The sequence below is a fragment of the Gymnodraco acuticeps genome, unplaced genomic scaffold (genome assembly GCF_902827175.1).
Source record: "Gymnodraco acuticeps unplaced genomic scaffold, fGymAcu1.1, whole genome shotgun sequence".
Classification (NCBI taxonomy): domain Eukaryota; kingdom Metazoa; phylum Chordata; class Actinopteri; order Perciformes; family Bathydraconidae; genus Gymnodraco; species Gymnodraco acuticeps.
The window spans coordinates 5,663,551-5,676,218 of NW_022990042.1; the positions used below are offsets into that span (position 1 = coordinate 5,663,551).

The following is a 12,668-nucleotide window of genomic DNA, read 5'->3' on the forward strand; positions in this document are numbered from 1 at the left end:
AGAGTAACTCTAAAAACATTTCCTCCAGCCTCAGGGTTGGATTTCAGCGCAGTGACCTGCATCGGCAGGGCTCTCATTTGATTTCAGTTTGCTCCTCAAAACTTCATTCTCATTGTTAAACGGTATGTATTGTTTTAGGGACTACAATGTAATCAGTTCATATTGTATTTTTTCGATAATGAGTCTTCCAATATTTTTTTATTGAATATGCTTTAGTTACATTTGAGAAGAAGATTTCAACCATAACCCTAAGAGGATATATATTTGGCTTGTATTGGGAAGTAGGTTGTAACATAGGATTTATAAAGATGCTGACTTACTGACTCACTTAGTGCTGCTACTTTTCCTCCATTTATATTTGCATATGGAGAGTTATATGCAAATTTGAGCTAGATTGAACTTGGCAGCTCGCTTAGCCGATTTTGTTTCTTAAATATCGGGGGTCACAAAACATCCTAAGGCTCTGACAGAGCATGTTTTGGTAGCCTGGGGCTTTTTGTAATGGTTTTCAATAACATTAAAGCGTTTTCTCCCAGCATTTGCTTGCTGAGTGCTTTCCCACTCCAAATGCCTAGTGTATAGCGCCCTAAATGGCTCAAGTGGAAAAAGTTTAACTGAGAACGGAAAAGGTGTCTCATGTCATTGCAGTTTGACAGGCAAGTCAGATGTAAATAACTCAGAGAGCTTCTAAGTCTGAAAGAAGTTAAAAGTTTGTTCAGAGGACAGGTCAGTACTTTGTGTAGCTCCTGCCTTGAGTCAGCATTTTGTAAAAGCCCAAAGATAAAAGCACTTCTGTGTGCTGATGAATATTTCATTACACATTCACTGTCCCTGCCAGGTCACCTTTCCACCAATCATTCAAGAAAAGTAATGTTATTAAAAGCAGCAGGGTCTGCCCGGACTCCTCTCTAAGCTGTCCGGTTCTTTCAGTTCAATAAGTAAAAGTTTCTTTCAGAAGGTTTTTGAGGACGTCTTAAGACTAACTCTCAGTAGCTCTTAACACTAAAGGGGGACATTCCTAAAGATTGTAAGACAAGATACTCTGTGAAGATGGCACCTTGTTGTGATTATATACATTAAAAAGGCCCTATTATGCTTTTGTGTGTTTTCCCTTTCCTGTAGTGTTTTATATCGGTTGTTGTGCATGTAAATGGTCTGCAAAGGCTAATATCCAAAAGTTACATCACCCCCCGTGCCTGAAAACCCTTGGTCGGACTCCTTTTTTTATTTCCGTACCATAGTGACATCACTATAACACTCGCGCTCCAAAACATCGAACGTGGCTAAGGAGCGGGACATCTTTAAGCGGTTGACCAATCACAACAGAACCAATCAGAGCAGACTGGGCTCTGGTTTCAGACAGAGAGTGAAAAGAGGTGCTGCAGCACAGGCAGTATGAGAAAAATAAATACCTTTTTGAACATTAAAGCATGTAAACATGTCACTGTAGAGCAGAACACAACAATATAATCCATATAGGTTTGTGTTTGCAGTAGGGAGAGCAATACATTAAAATACACCATTGGAACACTGACAAATCTTTAGTTACCCTAGAGCTGGACAAAATGTGAATCTTCACATCTGTAGGATTGCAGCTTGGCTAATTGCTTTTCCCTCCACTAAATCACATTAAATATGCATAAGGATAATTAATTTGCTGTCGGAATGCTAAACTGTGTGTGTGTGTGTGTGTGTGTGTGTGTGTGTGTGTGTGTGTGTGTGTGTGTGTCTGCTGTTGTTTTAGACAGATCCAGGACACACTGAGTGATGACTGTTGGCCTCCTGCTGCTAACTAATGAAACACAAGAGCATAACAAACAGTCTTTCTTTGCATCTTTTTCTGTATGTCCACTTGTTTCTGAATGGGTGATCAGTCTAATTATGGGATATCTGCACTTTGAATTATATATTCTCTTGCTCAGAACTATGGGCTCAGAACAGTCTAATAATATACACATGCACACAGAAGGATTCACACTTGTATTTCATGATCCGCAAAAGGATTCACACTTGTGTTTTTCAATGCACACACAAATGTGTTCCGTTTCATATACATGTAAATAAAATCCAAATACAGAAAAAAGTTTTACAGATGTATTTTTGATCCTCACATATTTGTTTTCCGTTTAAAACCTCTGCACCTGCAAACACAAACCGCTTTCTGTGCATGGATCGCTGTGCATTCGTGTGTGGGTTTTTTGAGACTCCCCTGACGGTCACCCGATTCTTACTTGTAATTTTTTCTATCTATAGCCAATCAGATGTCTCCTCCATTCTAAGCCAATCACATGAGCGCGCCCCCACGAGGGTATGATTTCTTGAGTTCATGACGTAGCGCTTCATGTACGCATTTTGTGCTGTCCGGAGATGACAGGTCCATGGAGCCTGCAGGTGCTAATCTCAGGAACGAAGGACAGTAGTATAGTCGTCTTTATGTTTACGTTATTATTATCCAAAGATAAATAAGGAAGTGTGTGTTATATGAGATGGCAGAGAGGTTTCAGCTTCGATTATTAAATCAAAGAGGCTTAATGTTTTCTATTATATTATTTCACTATAGCTATGTGGACGGTGTCAAGGTCCAATGTTGACAACATTAATCAATAGCGGGTGTAACTAAAATACAAGATGTCTTTATTTATATATATATTATTATTCATAATAATAATAATAATATAAAATATTGTATTTGCGTGCATTTCCTGTTCGGAAAGTGGCGCTGTGCTGAGAGTGGCGATTTTATTTTGTAATTATATAATACTTGTAATAATGGTGCGTTCACACCGGACGCGATGCGAATACTCGCTCGAGTTTCACGGCAGCTGTCAGCTGTGTTTAGCAACACGTACATTGTCACGTACTGTATGCCGAAGTGTTATTTTAACACATTAAGTTGACGAAACACTTGAGACTTCAAATGTCTAACGTCAAAGATGAATCTTGATTGGGCCAAATTTGACCCCGAGTCACCCACAACAATGCTGCTGGGTCTTCCCAGAACCGAACACCAAATGATACACTTTTTTTTTTAGAGACCTTCAGACTTGGCTAAAATTGTCAAAATCAGTTTTGTAGTGTTTATATAGCTGTTGTGGAGGATATCATGAAGCCTTGTTTCGATAAAAAAAACTAGAGCGTAGTTATTATATAATTTTAACTTGAAACGGGACACGGGAGACCCGAACACAACATAAGGGTTAAGTCATGGATGTTTAATGTTTAACTTCTTCATATTTGTCTAATATTATAGTTTACTTTTCATCCATGAAGTATGACGCTGCGCTGTCAGTACGCTTGTCTCAGCCTGACAGAGAAGCCCTGGGTTGATGTACTGAGTTGATAACCAGCGTCGTAGGACCGCTTAGCGAGATCTCGCTTGTTAGGGTTAGTTAAGCCAGATAACTCAGAGATATCCAGGGTCTGTAGAACTGGCTTCGTAGTACAGGGTACAGATCGATCAGGCTAAGCTAACCTGTATTTGCTCCATCCACACTCACAACAACTTCATACAGACATAAATAAAGCAGCTGTATTCACCATACAGGAAACCAGGGACGTGCACAGGTACGGGCTAATGTTGCCCTGGCAATGGCCCTTTTGCCCTTTTTGGCTGACCTGCCCCTCTGGAGAGAGCAAGAGGTTTTTTTTTCTGTTGTGGCCGAATCAACATGATAAGCCCACAATTAGTATTGTAGCGTCTCGCTGCGATAAAACACACCTTGTCAGCGCTGTCATCTGCCCCCAGTCACGTGACTTTGTTTACAATCTGACAGCTGAAAGCAATGGACAGCCTTCCGGCCTCATATGGCTATGCTATGGTGATTTTACCAAATGCCTGCCTGGCTTTGATGGCAAATCCCCGGGTCAATCTGTCCCCGGAAATGTCCCCGTTTTTAAATATGCTTATATTGATTTTGAGTTTTCTCATGGCAGTTAGAGTATAGGGGACAAACCAGGGGACTTTACTTCCTCTTGACACCATTGGTTATTTACAAAAAAAACTAAAGCTAAATATACTTGTTATTGTGCTTCTGTCTTTCTGTGTCTTTTCCTCAACGGGGTCGCTCGCTCTCTTTTCTTGATCGCCCTCTCTCACATACGGGTGAACAGTTCACTGTCCCGCTTCATTGTAGGATTTCTGCCATGTCTCTACCGCTTTAGTTTGACCATCTCTGTTATTAAGTTATGGAATACTAAATAAGTAATTAGATACCTTACCGTTACTGCGCTCATAAAGAATGATAAGAATAAGAATAATGCATTTTGAACTGGTTTCATTCATTAGTGAGTTTATTTAAGAAAATTACTTAGAAGCCCTATTTTATCAGTATGTCTGCACAGCAGTTACAATGGTCGAACTAGCCTACATTAAAACAGAATTGTCCCCATTTTTTCTTTAATAGTTAGTAACATTAGATATTTTAATGAGATATGGACAGCAAAACTAAAAATGTCCCTGGTTTTCGTTAAGAAAAAAATTAAAAAGGTCTTGTGTTTTTTTTTGAGGGGGGGAGGCCCTTTTTCTAGTTTAGAGCAATAGCCCCTCCAAATGTCTGTGCACGTCCCTGCAGGAAACACACATTTAAAACGGTTTTGCCCGCCATTTTTGTGTACACAAGCATTCATTAATGGTTCGGAAAGTGGCGCTGTACCTTAATAATATAAAAGATTGTATTTGCGTGCATTTCCTGTTTGGAAAGTGGCAATGTACTGAGAGTGGAGGTGTCCTGAGATGGACCTGTCAGCTCCGGACAACGCAAAATGCGTATAGAAAGCGCTACGTCATGAACTCAATAAATCATACCCTCGTGGGGGCGCGCTCATGTGATTGGCTTAGAATTGATGAGAAATCTGATCACAATTTGATTCAAAAATAATTAAATGTTCAAGTCAGTGCATACTAGATACTAGATATATATTCAATATACTCAGTTTGCTAAAAAAGAAGAATTGTTGTGGGAAACCATTTCATGAAAGCAGAGTAAAATGCTTTAAAGACAGTGGATTTTTTTTGTTTGAAAGAGTCATACCAACTCATTGAGTGTAAAACACAAAATGCAAACCTAAGACAAATTGTGAGAATGATTCATGTTAAACTAAACAATTCATTGTAATAAAAAGTTTGTAGTATTTTATTTTATGACACGATTTTTACTTGGTGTGTACTTTAAAAATCGATTGAGAATGTAAAAAAATAAGAATCATATATAATATGATAAGGATTCTTATATGAACCGTTTTTTTCCCCCAACTGCAATTTTGACAATTGTTTTCTGTCTGTGCACATAAAGTAATAAATGAGCCATGCTTAATCCAGAAAGTCCCTTTATTTTGCACATTTCGGTGAAATCCTAAGTGCCCTTTTGCTAGTTCAGTTTTGCTTTCATTACACTCGAAACACAGTTAATTGAAGCTAAGAGGCATGACCATGACTCACTGCATCTCACTAAGTTAATTACCTCTTATTGCAAGATGCTGCCAAACTTCTCTGTATTGTGTTTCTTTGGCAGTTTGTGTTTGAATGCAGAGGGAACATATTATAAAGTGTGCCTCTGCAGTGTCAGAAAAAGTTTGAACTTTACCGGCAGCCTACCTCATTTACTCTTCACAGATGTGCATAATTTCAAACAGCTGTTGTTTCACATTTACTGTTGAGCAATGTCTGGTGTATTCAATTAACCAGGGAAGAGTGAGTGAGTGTCACAGGATTTAAAGCCTGTCTTTGTGTCCGTCTCTATGTCAGTGAATATGATTGAGTCTAACTCATCAAATCAGGAATGGAGTTGAAATGAAATACTATTTCAACAAAGGCTTCCATAAGAACGCCAAAAAGTCTTCAATGTAGGGACATTTTCCAACTTGTCAGATGTCCAACTGGTATTAAATTAACATTCTTCTCGGGTTATTTTCATGAATCTAGTGATCCATATTGAATATGTTAGGAGCTAAAAGTGAGGCACTTTTATGTCACTAAATGTCACTTAGTGTTTGCCAAAAGCAGGCATGCTTAGAAGTTGCGATGGACTGGTCTTGAGACCTTGCTGACAGCCAGTGGATACAATTTATTTTATTCACTGTATTTGGTGAACTCTAGAGACTTCTGGCATTGGATGAGAACATTGGTCTCTTTTTTTTGTCCCCTTGCTTAAAATCTCCAGTCCCTTTAGAGCTCCAGCAGGCAGGACAAGAGCCAGAATCTTCCGACATTAGAAAAAGCAATCTTAACTGAGAAAAAAAATGCTCTTTAGGTCTTAAGTTCAACAAGTGTGTTCCATATCACCGTTCTCCCTCAGGTCCTCCGAGTGTTGTTATTCCTGATTAAAATGAATGTCTCGACACGACACTCTATCTCAGTTTACACAAACACACATGCACCCGCGCTGTACTCACAATCACTACATCCGCTCCTGAATTCCCCCAGCAGCCCGACATAGCCTCCCTCAATTTAACTTCTGATTCCCTCCCTTACAAGTTGTTTGTCTGCAGAAAGCAGCCGCTGATGCTTATTCCCCCGGCGCCCGACCTCGTTTATAAAAATATAAAAAAGCAGTTACAATCGTGCTCCTTTCCGTGAGACCCCACAGTCACCTCCGAGGGGGGTTGACATGGAGCAGGTGGAAGGGAGGAATCCAGGGGATAGAGAGAGGTTGGGAGGTGGAGGAGGATGGGGGGGTGTTTGTGAAGCGACTCAGCGGAGCGTTGAGGATTCTTGCTGAGAGAGAGCCTTTGATGGGCGTCAGTGTTTGGCAGGTCACGGGAGGCCCGTAGTGAACGAGACTAATGCGGCAGACACAAATCCTGTGATCAATCACGTTTAGCCGCCAACAACTGCGCTGGCAGAACACCCGGCCCGACTCAGGGGCTGGAATGCTGAGACGAAACTAATGAAGAACTAAGAATTACTAAGAGTTATTTGTATCTGGGATTATTTTGATTTAAAAAAGTTCCACATTTGCATACCAAGTATATTTTTGTATGACTGTGTATGCCCCAAATTCTTGTCAGCATAAGATCGGAGTTACTTAGCTGATTGGCTTCAACAATCCTTCCTAGCAACCCCTTCAAGGAAGTTTTTCAGAGGCGAGATGTTACTCGTACAATCGTTGACATGTTTAATGTGACTCTGATCATTAGTTGAACGTGCTTTCCCTCCCCCTGGCAGAGTAGGCTAAGGGAGGCGAGAGATAATAGTTCAATCAGGAGAGACGTGATGTATGGAATACATGTTTATTATCGGTCACATTATATAAATGAAACATAATGATGACAATTTATAACAAGTGAATGAAAAGGTGTTTGGCGATTAGGCCCAGGTTTTGTAGGATATCATTCGGGAAGGGAAAGAACCGTTTCCGATGAACCCCCCTGGGTCTAGACACTGGTGGTGGTGATAAGTGGTTAGGTCTGGTTGGAAGGGAGAAGGTTAAGCTTGGCCCTGAGTTGGAAGCGAGAGGCGAAGGGGTGGAGGAGGGTTGCGCATTGACACCTGGAAGACAGCTGATAGGAAAGGGGAGAGCATATATAGAGGGATTAGCAGGTGCGATGATTAGGCTTGTGATTGGAGGGAAGTGATAGGTTAGCTAAGGAGTGGCGCTCCCTGTCATCTAGTGAAGGGAGCGAGTATTGCCATGACGTGCGATACGGAGTGATAGGTCTTCCTGTCTGAACTTGCGCTGAGCTTCATTTCAATCAGGAGAGACGTGATGTATGGAATACATGTTTATTATCGGTCACATTATATAAATGAAACATAATGATGACAATTTATAACAAGTGAATGAAAAGGTGTTTGGCGATTAGGCCCAGGTTTTGTAGGATATCATTCGGGAAGGGAAAGAACCGTTTCCGATGAACCCCCAAAAGAAGTGAAGTAGAAGTACTGAACGTGAAGAAATCTTACCTGTGGGATGCAGTGGAAATCTTACGAGCTAGCTGCGGTGATCTATGGATATAATGAGAGAATTTATACGGGCACAGAGAAGACATGTTATTGGCTAGCGAGGGACTAAGAGTGGGATAATGCATGGATGGACACGTCCTGGCTCACGCGAGCCTCGGACCCTTCCGGTCAGACATGAAAATAAAATGTGTGGATGTCACATCCTGGCTCACAAGCCTGAGACCCTTCCGGTCAAACATGAAAATAAAAATGCGTGGATGTCGCATCCTGGCTCACGAGCCTGAGACCCTTCCGGTCAAACATGAAAATAAAATGCGTGGATGTCACCTTCTGTCTCACTCGAGCCGGAGACCCTTCGGTCAGAACACGTGAACGTGACTTGAAATAACCATGTGACACGATAGGACCTGCAAGTGTAAACGTGCCCGTGATCTTAGATTGATGATGCAATAGAATCCAGATAGAAACATGACAATGATATGTGAGCTGATATGCTAATGACACCACCACCAGTTATATGCATGATTACCAGAGTTTAAGGTTGAGAGATCTTGGGTTGCCGGTACGAGCTGAAGTCTGCTTCTTTTTTAAGCTTGAGAGATCTTGGATTGCCGCACAAGCCGATGTCCGGGTGAAGAGGGAGATGTAGGTAATGTAATGCATGAGCTGTTGGCTTGAGTACAGTGATGCATGGATATCATAACCCGGCTTATCGGCAAGCCATGTGAGCATGAAGCCGAGAATATGAATGAAGTGCGGGATGCACGGCATAAAATGACATACGCTTAGGTAAATGCTGAAACGTGACCCATGAACAGGTGTAGCTTAATTAGCAGTTTAGTTACCCCGAGATGAGTCATAGACGCTGATATGCTTGATGAGTGATTAAGACTGTTTTCTATCATCTGAAAAGAGAACGATGGAGGGACGCTAGTGTTAGATCCGACGAGTATGATAATGAATGTGTAAGCGATAGTGGAAATCTGAGCGTGCCGCTATGGCGGATGATCTCGAGCAGGGATGTGTCACTACTGTAAGTGAGTGGGCTCGAGCCTGCGACTCGCTTACCCTGCGAGATTTCCCCCAAAACAAAGAATGTGCAGTGCACGTCTTTAAGGTTTTTTTTTTTCTTTTTTCGTTGGTGATATGATAGTAGTGCTGCGCTGAATGTGGGCATGCACTTACTTTACATGATGCGGCGAGTCTAAACTGGGAAACAAGCAAGGGTTGGACGGGAATGAGCAGGGAGAGAGAAGGAAAATAGGATAGGGTGAGCTGCCGCCCCCTGTGATACTGACTATTGCATGGAGCGATACTACTGACGCGCAGTCAGTCTGCAAGATTATTATAATTACTTTATTTATTTTTCTAATTTATTTATTATATATATGATTTTTTTTTTTTTTTTGCGTATGTGGGAGAAGTGAGGACCTACCTATACCTGACCTAGATTTACCTTTACCCTGAACCTTGGAACTAAAGATAGCAATAGCATGTCGGAAATTCTCGTGAATTTGTTGCAAACGGCCTTCTTGCCGGCCTGCACTTGACGCCTTGTTGTTATGTAGAGGTGAGGAGCAGGAGAAGCAGGAGATGAGGTGAAGCTTCGCATGCGAGGATGTAGGGGGTTCAGCGTGAAGGCCGGAAGTGCCGCATTGAGCGGCCCTGATGCCGGAGGTGTCCTCTCGAGAGGCCGACTGAAGGCGTGCGTCAATTGTTTGCATGAAGTGCCAGGATGCAGGGTGTTGATCGAGCCATTACCCGGGGGCGGCTGCTTCCCGTAATGGTGAGCGTTAAGGCCCGTCCACACTACAGCGTCGACAGCGTCGACAGCTTCAATCTGCCCATTCACTTTGAATGGGGCGACGTCACGTTGCCGCTTTTTTTCGCCGAACTGAATTGTGGGTAGCATAGCGGTCCGTCTCCTTCGTCTCCGGCGTCAGAAGTTGAACAATGTTCAACTTCTGATGCCGGAGACGCCGGAGTAGCTAGCGCCAGCCAATCAAATCCCGTTTCGGAAAATCTGACAGCTCAAGCCGTAGCCAATCAAACCGCGTCTAAGCTGGGAGAGATATCCCGCCATTCATTTCTATATTTCAAAAAAAGATGGAGGAGAAACTAATTATTGCCGTAGCAAATCACCCGGTTTTGTATGACCAGACCCTCTTCACCTACCCGGATACAAACCGGAGGAACCAGGCATGGAGGGAGGTGGCAGAGACAGTGGGTGAAACTGGTAGGTTTTCGCCTGTTTGGGGAGTTTATATATATATTGCTCCCATAAAATCCCTGGGGGTCTTTGCTTTGTATGTCGGGGGCGGGAGATTCATGTGATTGGTTGTTGGTCGCGTTGCTTGAATAACATCCCCAAGCTTCAGACACGCCCAGCTCCAAGCTTTTTTTGAAGCTGTAGTGTGGACGCTCTGTTAGAGCGAGCCGAGGAGGTTTCATGGGGCCCGGCTTCCTTTTTTCCTCCCGCGTCCGGATCTGCGAGGTTGCCGGCTGGAGCCGCTGGCTTGAGCTGGGGAACGCCGCTTGAAGCTTAATCCGCGAGCTTGCGGAGCTGGTGAAGAGATAGGTATGGAGCTGGAGTAATGCCCATTGCCCTGCTGCTGCAGTTGGGAAAGGGATACCAAGCGGCAGCTTGAGGAAGTCGATTCGATCGAAGGCAGCATGTCGGGCCCGGATCAAAATCCTGCTGGAAGCTGGTCATAGTCTGAATACTCTGGGTCGTACGTCTTGAGAATTTAAGAGGTTAGTTTGACAATTGCCGTCTGTGTGTTGCGCGTTGACACCTAGAAAACAGCTGATAGAAAAGGGGAGAGCATATATAGAGGGATTAGCAGGTGCGATGATTAGGCTTGTGATTGGATTGAAGTGATAGGTTAGCTAAGGAGTGGCGCTCCCTGTCATCTAGTGAAGGGAGCGAGTATTGCCATGACCAGAGTTGGGTGTAACGCGTTACTGTAATAATATTACTTTTGCCGGTAACGAGTAGTGTAACGCGTTACTTTTATAATTTAGTAATTACACTACAGTTACTAACATTGCCCCGCCACGCGTTACTTCGTTACTTTTATAAAATAATCACACTCACTGACAGACAAGAGGGGTTTCCGCCGCAGGTTTACAGTCTATGGTTTATATACATGTAGGCCTATGTAATCTGCGCGACTTGCGAGACCACATCTCCACGTGCAGTGCTGCATAAACATGGCTGAGTCTTTTCATCTGTAAACTCCCTCAACGGGGCCGCTCGCTCTCTTTTGTTGATCGCCCTCTCACGGGTGAACAGTTCAATGTCCCGCTTCATTGTAGGAATTCTGCCATGTCTCTACGACTTTAGTTTGACCATCTCTGTTACTAAGTTATGGGATACTAAATAAATAAGTAATTAGATACCTTACCGTTACTGCGCTCATAAAGAATGATAAGAATAATGCATCTTGAACTGGTTTCATTAATTGGTGTCTTGACGTTTCACAGACTGTTAGCTTGTTGTGGTAGGCTGGTAGCCTATTTTAGAGCATAAAGAAAGACTTGTGTTATGTCTTCCTTAATGCAATAGTAATTGGGGGTGCAAGTGGAGTCTCGCAGAGGCAAAACTGTGGCGCGCTTACACTGTAGGTGCGCCGCAGTCTGCGTGATCTGCCTGTAGGGAGGGGCGGGCCGGCCCTGCGAGTAAAGTAACGAGTAAAGTAACGAGTAAGTACGAGTAAAGTAACGAGTAAAGTAACGAGTAAAGTAACGAGTTACTTTATGTAGAGAGTAACGAAGTAGTGTAATATATTACTTTTTTTAAAAGTAATATGTAATATGTAATATATTACTTTTTTTTAGTAACGACCCCATCTCTGGCCATGACGTGCGATACGGAGTGATAGGTCTTCCTGTCTGAATTTGCGCTGAGCTTCATAAGGATGAGAAGTGCGATCAGATTAGCTTTGATGTTGTGGTGCAGTTTCAGCCGTCACAGCTCCGGAGACTTTCTAAACGAATGCAAAACAAGTTTCATCTTTTAAACTTGTGATATTTTCCGCAATTAGTGAGATGCATAGAACACAATGAGCCACTGTTATTACAATTCCTGTACTTCAGGTCTTTTAAAGCTCTGGCTTTCAGTTGGAAACGAGAAGAATAAGTTGTTTTGATAGCGGCACACAATATGCTTTTCTGTAATAAATGAACAGATAAATAAAACTGAGTCATTCAGAACCACCGTTTTTATGAAACTCAACAGCTGCAGTTTCCTACAAAGTAAATATAATTTAAATCAGAGACTGATCTCCTATTCTGTTCCTTTCCACATAGCTTTGGTCACATTCAACCGTCACAAGTTTTTCTCTAATCTTTTTAAAGTTAGATTACGTTTTGGAAATCGGATAAAGGCTTAGATACTCTAGAACCGGGGTGACCAATACGTCGATTGCGATCGACCGGTCGATCGATCGCAAAGGTAGTGTGGGTAGATTACATGGCATTGAAAAACAAATAGGTAGCCTATCAGTATCATGCATCCTTACTATGGCATTTGCCACTTGATTGACATACAGGTAAGCCAGTCTGAGTTGTATTGTGCCATACGGGTTCATGCAGTTATGAGGGGGCCTCACCTCCTCATCTAAAGTGCTTATGGGGGGCAATTATTGTAAGCGCATTACAGTGTATCCGCCGTTTAGTCAACTAGCACCCCCCCCCCCCACGACACAGATTCGGCAGGGTAGATCATTTGGGCTTGGTCATTTTAAAAGTAGCTCCCAAGCTGAAA

General features: G+C 42.5%; 1 protein-coding gene across 1 annotated transcript in view; it reads left to right on the forward strand.

Annotated features, from left to right (window-relative positions):
* The window catches only part of LOC117545432 (pinopsin-like), a 117,950-nt gene that overhangs the window by 70,213 nt on the left and 35,069 nt on the right, over positions 1-12,668 (forward strand). The window contains exon 3 of the mRNA XM_034215205.1: positions 649-660. Within this exon, the coding sequence (XP_034071096.1) occupies positions 649-660 (12 nt within the window). The remainder of the gene's footprint in view (positions 1-648; positions 661-12,668) is intronic.